Below are 22,300 nucleotides of genomic sequence, written 5' to 3' on the forward strand. Positions count from 1 at the left end.
CCTAATATTGATCTAGTTTACTGCAGTGTGCAACAAGAGTCTCGTAGTAGTTGCCGAGCGAATGCTATACCAACTTTCAACACACAAATGTATCTAATGTGATAAAAAGCGCTGCTTTACTCCAAATACATTTTACCAGAAGAAGCGGAAGCAGCGACTGTGGCATAATAAAAGTTCTGCTGCTCTCAATCCGTGTGTCGCGCTCGTCTTTCATTATCAATCGCTCCAGTGACCTCGTTTCTGCTCCCACAGCATTCAGTCCTGCTCTGCTTCATACTGCAGTAACGTTAATAATCTCATCCATAAACATGATTTCTGCCCAAGTCCTGTCCTGATTCTTTTTCACCGGCTGTAGACATGAAGACAACGCATCTCATGATTCCGCGAATCAAGGCGTCATCAAGCTACGCCTTTGTTTTGAGTAAGCAACCTCTAGCGGCGAAAATTGACATATTGTGGCTTTAAGGGAACATTCCATTTCATCATTTTACAAACATTATGGGAACGTTACTTTGGAATGTTCTCTGAACGTTTTGAAACAAGTAGTAAGTAGTAGTTCTGAAAAAAAAAACATTCCATGAATGATGCATATAGAACGTTTTTGTGCTAATGTTTTGAGAATGTTATTAAACACCAGGTAACTTTGAATGAACATTCTATTAATGTTACCGGAAGAACATTTGTTTATAACTTCAAGAGAACCTTGCCAGAACGTTAGCCAAAGTTCCTTTTTAGGTTCTTTTTTTGTTAAATTTAACACTTCGCACTTAAACAAGATTTTACAAGATGTAACATAAGTCTCTGGTGTCCCTAGAATGTGTCTGTGAAGTTTCAGCTCAAAATACCCCACAGATCATTTATTATAGCTTGTCAAATTTGCCCTTATTTGGGTGTGAGCAAAAACACGCCGTTTTTGTGTGTGTCCCTTTAAATGCAAAAGAGCTGCTGCTCCCGGCCCCCTTTCCAGAAGAGGGCGGAGCTTTAACAGCTCGCACCTCGGTTCGTCAAAAACAACAAAGCTGGAGAATCTCATGCAGCCAAAATGAGGATTGTCAGTAACGGTGTTCAGCCTTACATTGTTCAAACCGGAGTCGGATACTGATGGAGAGACTCAGGAAGAAGTTTCTGAATGGTTAGTGGATAAATTTATGTAGTTGCTGTGGAGTTGATTCAACTCATCGACTAGCATGTGCCGTCATGTTAATCTTTTGTGCAAATCCAGCGTTGAATTGACCCTCGTTGGTGAAGCAGTCCAGCGTAAAATGACGGCATGGCAACAACACTCTACTACAACAATTCTTCCTCTTCTCTAAAGCAGCTCAACATGGCCCCACCCCCTTTGTTGTGTGTCCCAGGGGCGGGGTTTATGTAAATTTTAGGGTTAGTGATGTCACCAACCCGGGAAGAAGCTCGTTGTAGTCCCTACCAGCCGTTCGTTGTAGTCCTTAAAAAGCTATTTCTGTAAAAGAAAATATCTCCCTTTGCATTGAACTTTGAGCTTCGTAACTTTGCAGATGTTGTTTATGCTCAAACAGCAACATTACACACTAACTAAATTTAAAAAAGTGAAATCATAATCAACCACCCCTTTAAACCATTCAGATCTATTTCAGACTCATTTCGACAAAACATTCTTTTCATAGTCTTCTGGCTCATTCACATGGTTTTGGCAAATGTTCTTGGCTTCCATCTTGTTGTCCTGCCATGCACACCATCCTTGCCATGCACACTACTTTAGCCAATGCAAGAGAGGCCTGTAGATTGAGATTACTCTGGGGTTCTTTGCAACCTTCTGGAATACATTGTGCTCTTGGAGTGACTTTTGTTGGATGGCCACACCTAGGAAGAGTAACAGTTGTGTTAAATGTCTTCCATTTGGACACTATCTGCTTTGGTAGACCTCAAACTGTCACCTTTTCCAGCCTGGCAAGCATGACGGTGTTTTAATTTGATTCTTTAGTATGGTCTGGCCACGTCATGCTCTGATATTGAATAATGACTGTAACAGGAAAATATTTAAGGCCATTCATACTGAAAATCAAGATCAAAGCTCACCTGCAATGCGGCTCTCTTTCGCCCTCTGCTGTTATGCAGGAATACTGCAGTGCAGAAACAAATAGAGACTTGTGTGTTGGTTCTCAAAATAAATTCCCTATTCATGCTCAGAAATAGCATTTTATAACAATCAGATTGTGTTTAGAATAACTCCAGTGCATTTGTACTTCAATGAAGTATTACTGAACTTGTACTTTTACTCAGTTGCATTTTATTCAGACAAAATAATATATTACTTTTTGCAATATCATTTAGATCTCTTAAGTACATAGGTCATCATGACATTTCTTTTTTTTCTGCTGAACACAAAAGAAGATATTTTGAAAAATATGGGTAGCCAGACAGTTGATGGACCCCACTGGAAATACTATGGAAGTCAATGGGGTCCATCGCATTTTTGGTTACTGACATTCTTCAAAATATCTTCTTTTGTGTCCATCAGAAGAAAGAAATTCACAAAGGTTTGGAACAACTTGAGGGTGAGAAAATGATGACAGAATTTTCATTTTTGGGTGAACTGTCCCTTTAAATATTTCATCAGTCATCATAATCTTTGACCTACAGCATTGCTGAAGATGGACAAACTTGTGTAAACACAGACAGGAATCTGTCTATAAACTATTGAAATGTCAGACAACTATAAAAACTGCGGCTGAATTTAATGTTTAACATTCTCAGGTGACTGGTTTTAGTTTAACATCTGATGTTGTCAACAGAGTCTTATTAAAAAAAAAAAAAAAAAAAAACTTTTACATTAAAATAACAGAGACATTGTTCCAAAATATTGTCGATGCCAGAACTATCTGTATGATTAATAGGCCATTTCTCCATTCCCTACACTTCGCAACCTCATACATCATTACCAAAACAAACGCACCACGCGTGTTTTTCCCGCAAAAGTGACGTCACGGCAGCCACTCTTTTGAACCCCTAGAGCGCACGAGCGCGTCTTAACTCCTGTGCTAATAAAAAGGATTATTCTTTAAGCTTATTTCCCAGACAGTTCTCGCATTTTATTGGCGTCGTTTAAAGATTAAGCAGCACACACTTCAGGCAGGAATTTGCACTCGAGCGGAAATGTAGTCAGAGAGGCAGCTCGGGAGGCGGAAGTGATGTTAGAGCAGCAGTCTGCTCCGTCCATGTTATTATTGTTATTTTGGCTGTGTGATGGTTCACGGACGGCGGCCAGCCCGGGATTTCTCCGGTTACCAGCGCAGACACGAACGGCTAGCAGGCCACACGTTACAGCTGCGCGTCTGTCTCACGACAGTTTGATCGCCAGCGTTGACAAAACGCGCAAACGTCGCTGTGCGCAGCGCTCGCCGAGGACGGTCTTTATTATTGACACTGCAACAGACATGAACGGCATCACCAAGAGCAGATTTGAGGTAACTCATATCGAGCGAGCCGTGGACGTGAGCGTTGAACTGTGATAGTTTGCCTGAGGAAACGAAAACGGGCGGTGGCAGGCTGTCTGAGCGATGACAGTGTGTTTAAGCGTATGTTTGTGTTGGTGGGCGCGCGCGCGCGTGAGTGACTGACTGCGTGCCCGCGCGTGTATGTCTGCAAGGGTACTGTGTGTGTTTTGGACCGAGCAGGGCTCTATTTTTACGTGCCGTGTTTAGGCTTTTGTTCGTCAAGGGTAATCCCGTTCTAACACAACGGCACCAGCTGACCGTGTCAGCTACGGGCGTTGCGCATGAATCCGTTTAACGTTAGAGTTGGCTGCTGTTCTTGGAGTTTAGATCAAGCTGATTGGTTTGCTTACGTGCCCTGAATGCGAGGGCTTGAGAAGATCTCACAAAGCAGCAGTGTTATCTAAGACACTCACTGATGTTATTTGTGCTTCTTGTGCGATTAAGTTGCACCAGGGCGAGGCGTGTCTGAACCAGCTTTCAGCATATTGATTGTGTATGAGCATAACTGGTGCTGTATGGGCTTTATATAACGCATCTGCTTCATTTCATGTTGTCCAGGTGTTCTCAAACAGTGATGAGGCCCTTATCAACAAAAAACTCCCCAAAGAGCTTCTGCTCAGGTGAGCCTATCATAATTAATGACTTAATTACGATGGATGTCAGATTACATTGTAATAAGTTATCTATCTATCTATTTCTGTCTATTTCTATCTATCTATTGTTCTGTCTGTCTATCATTCTGTCTGTCTATCATTCTGTCTGTCGTTCTTTCTATCTATCGTTCTATCTTTCTATTGTTCTATCTATCGTTCTTTCTATCATTCTATCTATCTATCGTTCTATCATTCTATCTATCATTCTATCTATCGTTCTATCTATCTATCATTCTATCATTCTATCTATCGTTCTATCTATCTATCATTCTATCATTCTATCTTTCTATTGTTCTATCTATCGTTCTTTCTATCAATCTATCTATCGTTCTTTCTATCATTCTGTCATTCTATCGTTCTATCTATCTATCGTTCTATCATTCTATCTATCGTTCTATCTCGTTCTATCATTCTATCTATCATTCTATCTATCTATCATTCTATCTATCTATCTATCTATTGTTCTTTCTATCAATCTATCGATCGTTCTATCTATTCTTTCTATCGTTCTATCTATTGTTCTTTCTATCTATTGTTCTATCTATCATTCTACATATCGTTCTATCTTTCTGTCCTATATATTGTTCTCTCTATCTATATTTATCGTTCTATCATTCTGTCTATCTATTCTTTCTATCTATTGTTCTATCTATCGTTCTATCTATCTATCGTTCTTTCTATTGTTCTATCTATTCTTTCTATCTATCATTCTATCTCTTGTTCTTTCATTCTATCGTTCTATCTTTCTGTCTTTCTATATATTGTTCTATCTATCTATATTATCTATCTATCGTTCTATTGTTCGTTCTATCATTCTATCATTCTGTCTATTCTATCTATCATTCTATCTATCGTTCTATCATTCTGTCTGTCGTTTATCTGTTGTTCTGTCGTTCTATCTATCGTTCTTTTGTTCTATCATGCTTTCTATCATTCTGTGTATCTATGTATCTATCTATCTTTCTTTCTCTGTCGTTCTATATAGTGTTCTATCATTCTTTCTGTTGTCTATCTATCTATCTATCTATCGTTCGTTCGTTCGTTCTATCATTCTGTCTATTGTTCGTTCTATCATTCTGTCTATCATTCTTTCTATCATTCTATCTATGTATCTATCTATTGTTCTATCATTCTATCTGTCGTTCTATCGTTCTTTTTTCTATCATTCTATCTATCTATCATTCTATTTATCTATCATTCTATCTTTCTCTGGCGTTCTATATATTGTTCTATCTATCATTCCATCTATCATTCTATTTATGATTCTATCTTTTCAAAATTCAGATTGCTTTACATATTTTCCGTATTGTACGTTCTGCCAAAGCATTACAGGAAGTGGCTAGAGAGGAAAAAGACTTTAGCTAACAAGTAATCAAATCTCTCTCTTTATTCTAGGATTTTCTCCTACCTGGATGTGGTTACATTGTGCAGGTGTGCTCAAGTATCCAAGGTATTTTCAACTGCTTGTTTAGTTAAAATTAAACAAATCTGTCTAGAATGAAGGTTGTTCGCTAACAATGCTTCCTCCTTTTCCCTGCGGATGAACAGGCTTGGAATGTTCTCGCGTTAGATGGAAGCAACTGGCAGAAGATTGATCTCTTCAACTTTCAGACAGATATTGAGGTGAAAAAGCATGTGTAAAGTAAATGTTTTGGTTTGTGTTTGCAGATGTGTGTTATTGGCGTTTGCTTTGTATGTTCCAGTATTTCATCTGTAATATGTCACTATGTGCTGTAAATTGTCTGTGTGTGGGATTAACACTGGGTCAGCTGGCTTTTCTACTGAATCTATAGACTGTAACGTCATCCCTGATCCTCTGTGCCTGAGCTCTCTCTCTCTCTCTCTCTATGTCTATCAGGGACGCGTGGTGGAGAACATCTCAAAGCGATGTGGGGGTTTTTTGAGGCAGCTCAGTCTTCGGGGTTGCCTCAGTGTTGGAGATGCCTCCATGAAGTGAGCCACAGAACTTTTTTGCTAATTAAATTAAGGATTGCACAGTACATGCAGTTAATGAACCTGTTCAATCAGCACTTGGGTGCATTTAAGCAACTCAACGTGGCAAGTGATAAAAGTTATTTTGGTAACACTTTACTTAAAGCCTTTATATATATAATGCATTATAAAAGTATTTTTAATGCATTAATTATGCCTTTTAATGCACCTTATAATGTATTGTATGATCTCATGAATAATTGTAACCACAGTTATAATACATTATAATACTTATCTATTTATTGTTACACTTTTAGAAAATAGAATGCATTAAAACACATGGAAAACAACCAATCTGCAAAAATTATAATGCATTTTAACTTTGGTTACAATTATTTATGAATAGATAGAATGCATTCTTAAGTACATTATGAATAATGCATTATACATGAAGGTATTTTTGGGATAGTTCACCCAAAAATAAAAATTCTGTCATCATTTACTCACCCTCAAGTTGTTCAAACCTTCTTCTGTTGTAAAAAGAAGAAGAAGAAGATGGGTAAGCAGGCATTTGATGGCAGCCATTGACTTCGATAGTAGAAAATGGCTGTCGTCAACTGTCTGGTTACCAACAATCTTCAAAATATCTTTTTTTTAGTTCAACAAAAGAAAGAAATTCATACAGGTTTGGATCAACATAAGGGTGAGTAAATGATGACAGAATTAAAATTTTTGGGTGAACTGTCCCTTTAAGTTATTTCAGTAAATCAGTTTTTGTTCTCACTGGCGGTGATTTGTGAAGCGCGATTGGACATTTTGTCGGTATTGAATGGAATTTTAGTGGTTTCTATTTCACATTGGCCCCGCCCACTATGAAATCTCATTGGTCCTACATCCCTTTAATACAATTGTACATTATATATCCCATATCTTCTGAATATCCGATTGGATTGTGCAGCAGTTTAGCTTTCACTGTGACAAATGGCTTGTCGTTGGAAACCTGTCATATTGCGGCTGGTTCGGACATGATTTAAGGATCATTTGTTGCTGTTGTTGTTTTGCACTGTCCATGGTGATTTTTTTTTTAGTGTGTAGTTTTTCAGTTTAACATGAGAGGTCTAATTTGATTTGACAGGACCTTTGCTCAGAACTGTCGCAACATTGAACATCTGAACCTCAACGGCTGTACCAAGATCACGGACTCCACCTGCATCAGCCTTAGCAAGTTCTGCTCCAAACTCCGTCACCTTGACCTGACCTCCTGCGTGTCCATCACCAATCATGCACTTAAGGCCTTAAGGTGGGGGGAAGTTATAAGGACTAGGGGGTCAAAATTTAAGCTGGGTGATTTGTTTTGTTTTGGTCGTTAAGCCATAAATACATGAGGGCAAAATTGGTCATCAGTATTTTTGATTGCTTTTGCCATGAGTGAAAGACACTTGTACATGTCTGCAAAATATTATTTTTTTTCATTTTTAAGGAATACACTGGCATATAGATGACCTCAAAGCTAACACTTGACATTATGGAGTCTTTAAAACTAAACCAGGAAGTGTTAAATTAAAGCTCAGATTGGATTTCATTGTGTCGAGAGGGTGACTTTGTTAATGATTGTAAAGTCTGTCACCTCTTTCTTTAATGAATCTTTTCCACAGCTGCAGTAGATTATACTGTATGAGCTGGTGAAACAGGAAATTCTGAGAGTGAATATGTAAACGGTGACTGAGGAACAATTATTAACTCACATTTCAGAAAATTGGTGTTTATATTCCCACACCTTAACAGCACATGGTATGGTTTGAAATACAGAAAACATATTTTGAAAGTAAAATAATGTTAATATTATAAAAGAAATTTTGGATGGTTTATATTGATCCTCATAACAGGGTTTATTATCACCTGAAAATAAAAATGTGAAATATTTTAATAATTTAATTTATTGTATTTTCTGTTGAATTATTATTTTTTATTCTATTGGTTAGCTGTTCAAAAGTTTATTCATCTTTTAAATTACTACACTACCATTCAAAAGTTTGGGGTCAGTAAGATTTTTTTTTTTTTTTTTTTTTTTAATGTTTTAGAAAAGAAGTGAAATATTATTATAATTTAAGATAACTGTTTTCTATTTCTGTATATTTTAAAATGTAATCAAATCTGAATTTTCAGCATCATTACTCCAGTCTTCAGTGTCACATGATCCTTCAGAAATCATTCTAATTTGCTGATTTGCTGCTCAAAAACATTTCTTATTATAATCATCAATGTTGAAAATGTCATATTTTTGTGGAAACCATGATAAATCTTTTCAGGATCTTTTGATGAATAAAAAGATTAGAAAGATCAGCATCAATTTGAAATAGAAATCTTTTGTAACATTATAAATGTATTTACTGCTACTTTTGAACAATTTAATGCATCTTTACTGAATAAAGGTTAATTTTATTCTTAGTGACCCCAAACTTTTGAATGGTATTGTACATTTTGGTTTGTGTTTTTAGGTTTGAATAGTGCAGTGGTGTTTGAGTTATTTTTTTAAAAATATTTTGGTTGCTTCTTACCCTCTTTATTTGCTCTTTCTGTCTACTAGTGAGGGCTGTCGGATGTTGGAGAATCTGAACCTGTCCTGGTGTGATCAGATCACGAGTGATGGCATCGAGGCTCTCAGCCGTGGCTGCATAGGTCTCAGAGCTCTGTTTCTGAGAGGTTGCACACAGGTACACACATATATACAAACAAACACTCACACAAAACACTTAGATGGAAAGCATTGATGTTGTCACATGATGAATGTTGAAGACAGCCTGAAACGGAAGCTGCGATAGTCTTTTCTTCCCTGTTGTGATGTATATCCAAGTGAAACGCTTCTTGAACGAAAAAATATAGGGTGGGACTTGATTTTGTCCATGGATGGTTGTGATCTGCTATTGGTCGATCTCATGTGAGTGACAGGTTGCCCCGCCCTCGCGCCAGTAAACGCATCATCAGAGAACAGAAGAGATGTCGCTGCAAGGGTGGGTTAAAAATTATGAGGGCACAAACTATTTATAATATACTGCAATATTCCATTAAAAAACAAGAATTGTCCATTTTGATTTCAAGGGGACCTATTATGCCCCTTTATACAAGATGTAAACTAAGTCTCTGGTGTCCCCAGAGTGTGTATGTAAAGTCTCAGCTCAAAATACCCCACAGATCATTTTTATAACATGTTAAAATTGCCACTTTTTGGGGATGAGCAAAAACGTGCCGCTTTTTGTGTGTGTCCCTTTAAATGCAAATGAGCTGCTGCTCCTGGCCTCCTTTCAAGAAGAGGGTGGAGCTTCAAGAGCTCATGCTCCGGCACACCGGCAACAACAAAACAGGACAATCTCACGCACTGAAACTGTCAGTAGCGGTGTTCAGCCTTATATGTTCAAACCAGAGACTCAAGAAGAAGTGACAAGAATGCAACAGGATGTTTCTGAATGGTTACGTGATGAATTTATGGAGTTGATGTGGATCTTGAAGTCATCGATTAGCATGTTCCGTTATGATAATCTATAAATCGCTGTACAGTTGCTTGTGTGGGAACTGTTGTAAGATGCCTACAGAGCCAGAGAATATATGCTGCATGGAGAAAGAACAGGTATAGTTTAGTTTAATTACGGTTATAATGGTTATAATGCTGACGCAGATTGTCACCGGCTGTGGGCGAGTCATCATAGGAATCGGCTCATTCGAAGAGACTGCTTTTGATTTATGGGAATTATAAAAAAATGAGCGAGTGGATTTTTACCATTGTAGGCTGGTTGTTCTCACACACTAATAGCTCTTTAAATATGTCATTTCAGCTTGATGATACTGCACTGAAGCACCTTCAAAAGCACTGTCCTGAGCTCATGACAATCAACATGCAATCATGCACAGTAAGACTTGTTACAATAGTTAATTATTGCATATCAAAAACAAACAAACGCACAATACACATTAGAACACTAAGACGGTTTATCCATCTTGCAGCAAATCACAGATGACGGCTTTGTGAGTTTGTGCCGGGGTTGTCACAAACTGCAGATGGTTTGTGTGTCTGGCTGCAGCAACATCACAGACGCTTCTCTGACTGCCCTCGGCCTCAACTGCCAACGGCTCAAGTAAAGCTTTCTTCATCTGTACGCAGACAAGCACACACACACCCACACAGAGTCATTCACTCACATTGCGTGTGTTTTCCTCAGGATCCTGGAGGCTGCTCGCTGCTCACATGTGACTGATGCTGGTTTTACTGTTCTTGCCAGAGTGAGTAATCACACAAACACCCCAAAACAACCCAGGATTCGGAGAGCATTTTTGATCTGGATGACTTCGCTGATGTGACAGGATTCTTAAACAAGCTATTCCTTCTGTTTTAGAATTGTCATGAATTGGAGAAGATGGATTTAGAGGAATGTATTTTGGTGAGTTTATGTTAAATCCATTATTCAGAAAAGCTGTTGTATATAGCCTAGTCGTCATGGGCGAGTTTCACTTTTGTGCATATATTTATATTTATTTTTATTAGTATTTGTATTATTAGTAGTATTATATTATATAATGTGTTTTATTTTTATTATAGCTAATAATGTTATAAATAATAATAAAAAAAAAAAATATATATATATATATATATATAAATTAATAAAGAAATTAATATAAAATTATATATATATATATATATATATATATATATATATAATATGTTATAAATAAAATATATATATATATAATTTTATATTAATTTCTTTATTAATTTATATATATATATATATATATATATTTCAATAATATTATTATACAAAATCAAATATTATAGCTAATAATATAAATAATATATTAATCTAAAATAAAAATATATATTATTTTATATATAATTTATATATATATATATATATATATATATATACATATATAGCTAATATTTATTATAGCTAATAATATTATAAATAATATATTAATATAAATTAATATAAAATTATATATATATATATATATATATATATTTCAATAATATTATTATACAAAATCAAATATAGCTAATAATATAAATAATATATTAATCTAAAATAAAAAATATATATTATTTTATATTAATTTATATATTAATATAAATTAATATATAAATTCATATAAAATAAAATAAAATAAAATTTATATATATATATATATATATATATATATATATATATATACCTTTTTATTTCAGTATTTATTAAATTATTCCTTTGATGGCTAGGCTGAATTTTCAGCATCATTCAGTGTCACATGATCCTTCAGAAATCATTCTAATATGCTGATTTGCTGCTCAAGAAACATTTCTGTTTATAATCAATGTTGAAAACAGTTGTGTTGCTTAATATTTTTGTGGAAACCGTGTTGTATTTGTTCAGTATTCTTTGATGAATAGACAGTTCAAAAGAACAGCATTTATTTCAGATATAAATCTTTTATAACATTAAAAATGTCTTTCGCTTTTGATCAATTTAATGCATCCATGCTCAATAAAAGTATTTATTTCTTTAAAAAAAAATATGACCTTAAATATTTTAACAGTAGTGTATATAAAAAGCATAAAAAAAGTTGAATTTTTTTCCTCAAATGTGATACATATGCATTAGGATGTATGTATCACATTTGTAAAATGCTGTTCATCCTTCTGTTTTGATTTATTATACTTTAATTTGTGCAGTTTCAAAGAAATCCTGAGGTTTTTCTTTTTACTGCTTTAGAGCTGTGCCTGTTTCCTCACAGCAGTTTATCCTGGTTAGTCAGTATGCTAAAATTAATGTTCTGTGTCTGTACGTCCAATTCAGGTGACTGATAACACCCTGGTTCAGCTCTCAATCCACTGCCCTCGGCTGCAGGCGCTGGTGAGTGCCAAGAAGTGTTTAAGAGAGAGAATGTGTGGGAGTATTGCTTCCATTCTTGTTATTTATGGCTTTCTGTAAAGGAATTATAGAGCACGTACATTTGTTTTTGCCTGCTCACTTCTGCTTGTGTGTGTGTGTGTTTTCTAGAGCCTGTCACACTGTGAGTTGATAACAGATGATGGAATCAGACATCTGAGCAGCAGTGTGTGTGGTCAGGAGCGTCTGCAGGTCGTGGAGCTGGACAACTGCCCCTTGATCACAGACATCACACTGGAGCACCTCAAGAGTTGCCAGCGTCTGGAACGCATTGAGCTCTATGACTGCCAGCAGGTCTCCCGCGCAGGCATCAAACGAATCCGGGTCTGTGGAAAAACAATCGCAACTCCCACACATAGTCTCAACTGTAACAACCATGTATAGACTAAAATGATTTATTTGCAGAATTCAAATGTGCAGTGTCTGTTTGCAGTTCCAGCAAGACAGTGCGTTAAATACTAGGGATGGGCTGGAGTACCTGAGCGATGATCAATCACGAAAACACAATTCTATTTTCAATTTCACATCTGTAACATCTATTAACAAACATGTCAAAAATGGGCCTCATATAATTTGTCCTTGGTTACAGTGTCATTAGGGGTAAACTGGCCAGAAATTTGTGTCGATAGCAATTATGGCGACTCGTAGTCCGGGTCAGCGTCAAGTACTGGAGAGGTTTTGGGGCGTTCCTACAGGATGCATTCTTCTCACTATAGACTAGAGGATAGACTGAAAATCATTTTTTTTTTTTTTTTGCACTTTTCTAGTAAATCAGTTAGAGGTTATTAAATACAGGGTCTACCTATAAAGCCGTCCCCACAATCATGAATTACTTTAATACAATATATTTTTCAACATTTTTTGTCACAACCATTCATTCTTATTCGAGACATATGCATTTTAAACTTAAATTGTTTTCATAAATAATATATAATTATTATTATATTATTAAGTATAATATATATATATATATGTATAAAATTATGTAAATATACATACCATATATATTATTATAATAATACTATTAATAAATCCATAATTCATGTGCTTTATTTTAGCAGTCTTATTTATTTTTATTGTATCAAAAAGTAGAAATAAAACTGAAAAATCTGTTTTGCATATTAATGAGCTTTGCATAAATAAATAATATATATTTATTATTATATGATTAAGTATAATATATATATATATATATATATAAAAATTATGTAAATATAATCAATTAATTGCGATTAATCGCATCCCAAATAAAAGTTTATACATAATATATGTGTGTGTGCAGTGTATTTTTATTATGTATATATAAATACACACACATGCATGTATATATCTAAAAAATATATTTATATATAAAATATTTATATATATGTTAAAAGTTTGTCCAAAATAAATGTTATATTTATTTACCAAAAAAAAAGTATATATATATATATATATATTTGGTAAATAAATATAACTTATTTTATTTTGGACAAACTTTTAACTTTCATAACAAACTTTTATTTTGGAGGCGATTAATCCATTAAGCCCTAAGAGTGAGTGTGTGTGTGTGTGTGTGTATAAATCTGTTCGCATATTTATGATCAGACTCTTTAAAATTGTTCATTATAAAAACAGTATTGCTCTGTGTTTTACTGTATGTTTTCTCCGTGTGACTCGCAATTAAAGTCTGTGTTGAACTTGAGTTTTGGTCCTAACCTATGTGTGTAATAGGGCATTATGGTCATTTGGTTTCTATTTTTGTCAGTAGCCCCACCCAAACAAAACTCTCATTGCTCCACATAGCTGTATGTTCATCAAATATGTTCTGATTGGCTGTGAATTTCTATTTATTTATTTTTCATTTATTTTATTTTATATTTTTATTTAATTTATTTATTCTTTGTTTTTATTTTATTTTTTATTATTAATTTTTATTTTATATATATATATATATATAATTTTTTTTTTTTTTCACCATGTAGAGAAAGGTGAAATTTGTTACGACGTCACCTTCTACATTGTGTCTCATTCTGCTGTTGTTTCTCCTGTAGGCTCACCTTCCTGAGATCAAAGTCCACGCTTACTTTGCCCCGGTCACACCCCCTCCGTCAGTCCACGGAGGAGGCCAGCGTCTCTGCCGCTGCTGCGTCATACTCTGACAGAAGGAGGGGTCTCTGGGAGATGCCATAGAAAGTCAAGCTGTCAGTCAACCTCTAAACTCCGCCCTGCCCCTGCTCCACACCACTACGAGGCGCTGTGTAGGGTTGTGGCTACGGGAGGCATGGCTTGTTCACTGAGCGGTTGCCTGGCAGCAGGATGGACATGAACATGTAACGCAAAATAAATACAATGCAACGTGACAAATACTACGTACATACAATACCACCTACTTGGATGTACAAGAAGAAAAATCAAGGAGCTACCATGTAAAATATTTCATATTTGGATATATAAAAAACAAAGTACTTAAAGCATTATGGAACTACTGAATATAGAAGGAACTTGTTGGAGGCATTTCGATGCCGTTAGTACGACTACACAGTGTTTACGTCCTGCTCCTTTTCATCAACCAATAGGAATGCGTTCTATTACGATGAGAACAAAACAGAAGAAGCAGGATGCAAGTCTGGAGTTTTGTAGGATACTCCTCCTGCCGATTGATCATGTGACTTTCTCGAACCTGAGAGCAGGAAGCTTTGAGCGTTTCTGTCTGGTTTTGCGCGCGCGCGTGTGTGTGTGAGAATGTTTAAATATAGAAAACGAAATATAACACTACAACAAATCAACCCATATTAAAACTGGAGTAAAATGTTCTTTATTTTCTGTTTGTGCTCACCTTAATTTGGAGAGGACGAAAAAAAAAATTGCAGTTAAAATCATGTGAGCGAGCGAGGGGAAGAGGAGGACTGAGATTGTGCATGCGAGATAAAGTCGATTTTGGAGTTACAGTACGTCGTGATTGATGTGAATGTTCAAATTTAGACAATATACATGTGGTAAGGGTGGTACATCAGGAATATTTGAGTTTCACAATGTTTCAGTGCAATATTGAAAGCCTAGGCGTATACAACTGTGGTATGTGACAGGATTCAGAACACTCCTTATTCAGGCATTTCCTCAAAGTATTCGCATCCTTTCTGTATATTCACTGCCAATTACATATAATTAAAGGGATTGTCCAAGTCCACCCAAAATGAAAATTCTGTCATCATTTACTCACCCACATGTTGTTTTAAACCTGTATGATTTTCTTTTTTTGTCTGTGGAACACAAAAGAATTTATCTTGAAAAATGTCCATCCAATGTTGTTTGGACCTTGTTCTTCAAAACATCATCTGTTGTAGTTCACACTTCACAGGTTTGAAACGACATGAGGATGAGTAAATGATGGCAGAATTTTTCAATTTTGTGTGTGAACTAGATCAGATCTGAGTATAATATGATGCAAAAATCAACAGTAGGAATGCGTCAAGTCAAATATATCAAACTTTACCCATGCAATCGTGATTTAAAGGGACAGTTCAGCCAAAAATTGTATTATCTGCACACCCTCGTTTTGCTCCAAAACCTGACTTTTTTTAATGTGTTAGTCTCAATCAACATTCACTTTCATTGTATGGTTCAAGATGCATTAAAATGAGTGATGATTGAAGGTTTCATTCTGCCTGAAATCTTCATTTGTGTTTTGCAGAATAAAGAAAGTCATACATGAATGATGACAAAAAAGTTATTTTTGGGTGAACTGTCTCGTGCATAAAACTGATGTTCAGCAGCGGGTTTGGTGCATAACATTGCATATTTAAAAACATGTTGAGTCTTGCTGATGACAACAGCGGCTGAGTTGATCATGTAATCGATGGAAGAGTTTTTTTGTCGGTGTGAGTGCCTTTGATTTTGCAACTGGAGGGATGGGTGCGTTACAGCCACAGAAATGCTTGACTCAGGGCTGCGGTGTAGTTCATCACATTTTTTTTTTCTCTTGTATTCCTCCTATTTACTTGTTTTTTACCACTGGATATGATGATGATGATGAAGTGTCATCATTTCCTGTCAGTGCATACACCAGTGATTCCAGTATTCTTTATCTCGACCACTTTAGAAGGCAATGCTAAACCTGTCAGCGAAAGTGAAGTTTGTTTAGAATTGTTCTGTAACAGCTAATCGGTTCCCCTCCTTCTCTCCCATATTTTTTTGACAAAGATGAAACAAGTTACCTGAATGTCCTTGTGTTCTGGTTGTTAATGTGACATTTCTTTAAATAAAAGATCTGAGCAGTGTGTCACATTCCGGATTGGTTACTTCTTGTGGTTTTGTGAATCATTTGTTTATTAACATGTGGTTATAATAATACATGATTTATTCCTCCCTACCTCAACTCACTACCACAGATGTACGCTCCCTCCCACCAGCTCGGGTCACTGAATGAGCAACATTTTGCTGTTACCTCGAGGCAAAAAGTCACTTTCCAAAACCTTCACTCTCTCTGCTCCTCTCTGGTGGAATGAGCTGCCAACCTCCACCTGAACTGATGAGAACGTCACATCTTTTAAGAAGCAGCTGAAGACGCACCTCTTCCGCAGGCACTTAACCACCTCACACTCTTAAACCAATGCACTCTCTCTCTCTCACACACACACACTTTAATTAAAAAACAAAAAACTGCATTTCTTCTCTAGCTGGTTTCCTAGTCTAGTTGTGTAATAAACCTGGCATTGTGTACTACGATTAATGTTGGCTCTTTGATGAATGCTTTGTACCTCTTTTGTAAGTCGCTTTGGGTAAAAGCGTCTGCTAAATGCATGCTTGTGAATGTAAAAAACACTTAACAATGGCCTGAAACTAAAACTAATGCATGGTAGTGTAAATTATATAGTCCTAGAGGTTTTTTTCCCCCACAAAATGTGTCCGGTAGACATGTTTTTGTTTTTAAAAATGTAGCTTACCAAGCTACTTAAAGTAGTAAAGCCACTACACTTTTGATAAAAGAGTTACAAGATATTAGCAACATTAGACATTTTTAATATTTTATAATACAAAATATTTAAAAAAATAGCATAGACTGTCAGGATCTCAATTTAAAATGGAACATATACATGTAAGCTATACTAAAATAACCAAATAACCAAAACATTTATTTCATTAAAAATTAATGATGGTTTTGCATTATAACCAAATATAAATCTGTTAATGTGGTATGCATCACCACCAAATTTATTTTAGAATGCTGTACTTGTAATTTGTAGCATGCACACTATACGTAGTTTGCGCCTTTATAATATAAATAAACATACTTGTACATGCTTGTATTGTATAGTATACATATGTATGTGTGTGTGTGTGTGTGTATATATATATATATATATATATATATATATATATATATATACTGTATACAGTACTGTGCAAAAGTTACCACCAGCTGTTTTAGCAATGTTTTAATGACCATCCATATTTATCTTTTGGTTTTTATTTGATACAAACAGAAAATACAGGACATATGTACACAAAATGTAAAAAAAAAAAAAAAAAAAAAATCAGAACAAAATGGCTTCTTTAAGCAAAAATCAGTATTTAGTGTGACCTCCTGCTTCCAGTTTCTCAAAGAAGAAAATTTGAGAAACTTCTCATCAGATTTTGAAAGTTTTCTTGTCCTTCCATTCCTTTTCCGTTCCATTTAGGTTTAAGAGTGCCGGTTCCTGCTATTGTTTAAATGTAAGGAGAGGTCATTAATACTTGCCACTTTAGCCTATAGAAGTCATTTTTTTTTTCTTCTGTTTTTTAATATTGCATACAAATTTCCTATACTTTCTGGTTATATTATAATAAATAGACTGAGAAATAATTAGATATGGTCATTATATCATTGCTAAAACAACATCTAATGGTGGCCTAAGACTTTTGCACAGCACTGTAATATATATATATATATATATATATATATATATATATATATATATATATATTTATATACACACATTTCATTTACATATGCACACTACATACAAGCACATAAATATTTACAAGCACGCAAATATTTGAGTTTGAAATACATTTAAATACCACCAGGGGGAGGCGAAGACAAAGAACAAGAACATATTGAAAATACAACTTATATGTATACAAACGTTCACATTATTCAAAAGCAAGTATAATCTGCTAGGTGCTTATAAATGCACAAAAAAATGGTTCTTTGAAAGTAAAAGTGTGCGTTTATGACATAATAATACGAGGTATATTATAATTAAGAAATAATAATAGTTCAATAATATATTCAAATCTTCAACGATTTATTGAGTCATTAATACCTTAAGGAAAAATGTCAACACACTGGATAAACCAGAATCACTACCAGAAATGTACTCTCGTGGAATTATGGAGGATACATTAACAGTAACAACAACAACAATCAATCAATAATAAATGATGATAATAATAATAATAATATTAATAATATTAATAATAATAATAAAGATGTATAGAGTCTCTCCTGATACTATATAATAAACGTACTTTTTTCTATCCTGTCATACTGCACAGTATCTAATGAATAACGAATTGTGTACACTGTACAGAATGGGCATATTTTCATTCAGGCATCATGCTGGACATCTGTGCGGCGTTGAAGGACCTCAAGGCCTCGGCCCAATCACTCTTCCTCGGCTTCGTTTGCTATTCAACACTCCAGTATTGCGGCTACCGGCGGTCCAGTAGCCGTGGTCGAAGCGAGAGTCCTGAGCTCAGAAGGCAGCTGTCAAACTGCGGATTATTTTTGGATTAAGTGCAAACGCGAGAGCTTTGAGACCAGCGCGCGCACCGGCAGCTTATCCATTCATCTCCGCGAGCGGCTTGAAGCGGGCTTTTCTGAAATGGTGGCCAGGAGGGAAGAGAGCCCCGGCGGCAGGCCCCAGGATACTCGACCTTAAGGGTTAAAGCTAACATTGTTAGCCGAGACTGCCTGCACTCGGTCGGATACATTTCCACTGTTTTTATACGCGCCTCAACGCGTATTTATTTTACATTTCTTTGCGCCGGTGGTCGCCCACACTTTATTATTTAGTAAAAACACTTTTTTAGGGGGATCAACCGTTTCGTTTCTGGAAAACTTTTTGTTGAAGTTGTTTATTTTCCGTTACTGCATTGCTAATGCACTAACAACAGACCTCAGGGTGTCTTTAAACGCAGTATTGGACTTCCTCTTTGTACACATTTCAGTGTCTCGCGTTGTTTACGCGACTCTTGACCGTCATTCTGCCGTTGTTATTGTTTCGCCGCAACCTGAGGACTAACCACAAAGCGTCCCGATGGAGGAAAATGACAACATGGACTATTTTTACCAGCAGGTTTTGCAGAAGGACGTGACCCGGCGGCTGCAGGTCGGCCCGGATCTCATCGACTACCTGAGCGACCCGCAGAGGTCCTGGGACGTGGAGCAGGACAAACCCCGCCTGGATAAAACCATGGATGAGCTGACGGGATGGGTCAATTCCAGCAATTACAAGGTACATGGCTTGTGACTTGCTTTGGGGGGGTGCATATTTAAATTAAGTGTCGTGGAAGGTGTGTTTTAAGGCCACATGTTGTTATGAAGGAGGCCTGCATTGTTCTGGAGTGACAGTCTCGAGCCAAACCCAGCAGTTTATTTTCATATAATCTATTATTTGCATATAAATCTTCAATTGCATTAGGCTTGTTGTGCATTCATTCTGTCAAACTGGCAGAAAAATAGAGTAACTGTATTCATGAGAGGCTTCATTCTTAAGTGCTCATATAATACATTAATATCAATGTGCATACATAATACATATTCATTTGTGTCTATGAGAGTGGATTTGCTGGTGGGGGGTGTTTTGAGGATGGGGGAGGGTCGCTTGGGTATTGTTCTGTTACACTGAGGCTGTAAAGGCACATGTCATTGCAATGCATATGATTAATCCTTTTACATATGCTTTTTTGTGTGATATATTGATGTGATGATGCTTGCTTGTCACATTTAAATGGTCTGGAAATGCAAGCAGAGGCTTTTATGCTGGCTCATACTGCTGCTGATTTTCAAAAATGGTCACTTATGCTTCACTTCCCGTTTCAGAGTCACTGTTTGCATGGATCGAAACATGATTGAGTAAGGATGTTTTAAAAGCAGCATTAGATGTTCATCTGAATAGCTAATAGTTGAGATCTTCAGGGACGGATGTTAATGGACGGCTATGACATCAGACTCATTGAGGTTGGATTATAGAAATGATGGGGGTGATTCATAAATTGAAGACACAGCTGCAGACTTCTACAAATATATGTGGTTTGATAAATGCAGGGTGTCGGATTCTTTGGCCCATTAGTTGAAGATCTGGTAGACCGTTTTCATCTCTCCACTAATATATTTCTGTGAATAATTTTAATAAATTTATTTTTCTTTTACTATTTAATGTTCAGTACCATTCAAAAGTTTGGGCTCAGTATGTTTTTTTTTTTTTTTTTTAAGCAAATTGATATTTTTATTTAGCAAGAATGCATTAAATTGATGAAGACATTTATAGATAATGTTACAAAAGATTTATTTTTCAAATAAATGCTGTTCTTTTGAACTTTTTATTAATAAAAGCGTCCTGAAAAATATGAAGCAGCACAACTGTTTTCAACATTGATAATAATAAGAAATGTTTCTTGAGCAGCAAATCAGACTAGCGTAATGATGCTGAAAATTCATCACAGGAATAAATTACACTTTAAAATATATTAAAATAGACAACAGTTTTTTTTATATTGTAATAATATTTCACAATATTAATGTTTTTATTGAATTTTCAATGAAAAAAATCTTATGTCCCCAACCTTGGAACTGTAATATATATTAGAGCTACCAAATAATATTTATATATATATATATATATATATATATATATTAGAACAGGTTGGCTCTTCAGACGAGAAGCAGTGCTTCATAAAAAAGGAAGTAGTGACGAAGAGAAATGATCTAAGAATGGACATGATTTACACACAAAATGTTTTCTCCATAAGTCACACAAGGGAAGAAACCAGAAATGCTAGCTGATTGAATTAACTTGAAGAAATGAGGTTAATCCTTTAAGGATTAGTTCACTTCAGAATTAAAATTTCCTGATAATTTACTCACCCCCATGTCATCCAAGATCTTTCTTTCTTCAGTCGAAAAGAAATTAAGGTTTTTGAGGAAAACGTTCCAGGATTTTTCTCCATATAGTGGACTTCATTGGGGTTCAACGGGTTGAAGGTCCAAATGTCAGTTTCAGTGCAGCTTCAAAGGGCTTTACATGATCCCAGATGAGGATTAAGGGTCTTATCTAGAGAAACGATCAGTCATTTTCTAAAAAAAAAAAATATATATACTTTTTAACCACAAATGCTCATCTTGCCCTGCTCTGCAATGTGCCACGCATTACGTAATCACGTTGGAAAGGTCACGTGTGACATAGGCAAAAGTACCGAGCAAGTGTTTACAAAGCAATCAAGCAAAGACTAAGTCAAACGGCCTTTACAAAAAAAAGGGTAAAACAACGATGTCGGACGATTTTGAAGTTGGAGGAGAAAATGAGATGGAGTTTTTCGCCCTACCGCGGTACTTCTGCCTACGTCACGCGTGACCTTTCCAACGTGATTACGCGATGCGTGGCACATCGCAGAGCAGTGCAAGATGAGTATTTGTGGTTAAAAAGTATATAAATTTCTATTTTTTAGAAAATGGCCGATCGTTTCATTAGATAAGACCCTTATTCCTCGTCTAGGATCGTGTAGAGCTCTTTGAAGCTGCACTGAAACTGAAATTTGAACCTTCAACCCGTTGAACCCCAGTGAAATCCACTATATGGAGAAAAATCCTGGAATGTTTTCCTCAAAAACCTTAATTTCTTTTCGACTGAAGAAAGAAAGACATAAACATCTTGGATGACATGGGGGTGAGTAAATTATCAGGAAATTTTAATTCTGAGGTGAACTAATCCTTTAAAGTGTGGCTGAACCCATTGCTGAATTGTGTAGATAAATGCTGTCCAATTGAAACACATTTAAATGATTTCCAAAATGAAATTACCAGGTGTTTTCCAGTTTTGCCTTTCAGGTGCGCGCACACACAAACACACACACACACAACACACAAACACACACACACACACACACACACACACACACACTGTTGTCTTTACTCAGGACTCTCTCTGGCTGCTTTGCCTAAAATAGGTCATAACTGGAGCTTCTGGGATGTAGTGAATATTTGATTGTTTCTCTGGAATGTGAACTTCCATCCTGCACTGCCAAGAAACACACTGCAGCGATCCCACCGCAATCCTCAAATATAGTCCGTCTCACAATC

At 35.8% G+C, this 22,300-nt stretch overlaps 2 protein-coding genes across 49 annotated transcripts in view; both read left to right on the top strand.

Moving 5' to 3' along the window:
* Positions 1-3,003: 3,003 nt before the first annotated feature.
* Positions 3,004-16,235, top strand: fbxl2 (F-box and leucine-rich repeat protein 2). Its single transcript, XM_051871580.1, has 14 exons — positions 3,004-3,443; positions 4,032-4,093; positions 5,522-5,576; positions 5,675-5,749; positions 5,985-6,079; positions 7,194-7,358; positions 8,646-8,772; positions 9,889-9,963; positions 10,058-10,188; positions 10,273-10,333; positions 10,447-10,491; positions 11,884-11,940; positions 12,088-12,300; positions 14,010-16,235. Exons 1-14 carry the CDS (start codon positions 3,168-3,170, stop codon positions 14,115-14,117), a joined length of 1,545 nt encoding a protein of 514 aa, XP_051727540.1. The 5' UTR covers positions 3,004-3,167; the 3' UTR covers positions 14,118-16,235.
* A 2,342-nt stretch (positions 16,236-18,577) lies between these two features.
* Positions 18,578-22,300, top strand: part of clasp2 (cytoplasmic linker associated protein 2) — a 55,788-nt gene continuing 52,065 nt past the window's right edge. For 38 of the 48 annotated variants that reach the window (XM_051871594.1, XM_051871582.1, XM_051871595.1 and 35 more), the window contains exon 1: positions 18,579-19,457. In XM_051871594.1, the coding sequence (XP_051727554.1) occupies positions 19,260-19,457 (198 nt within the window). In that variant the 5' untranslated portion in view covers positions 18,579-19,259. Of the gene's footprint in view, positions 19,458-22,300 lie in introns of all 48 variants that reach the window. The other 10 variants (XM_051871581.1, XM_051871598.1, XM_051871591.1 and 7 more) reach the window with 2 other exon arrangements.

Source organism: Ctenopharyngodon idella, chromosome 19 (assembly GCF_019924925.1).
Source record: "Ctenopharyngodon idella isolate HZGC_01 chromosome 19, HZGC01, whole genome shotgun sequence".
Taxonomy (NCBI): domain Eukaryota; kingdom Metazoa; phylum Chordata; class Actinopteri; order Cypriniformes; family Xenocyprididae; genus Ctenopharyngodon; species Ctenopharyngodon idella.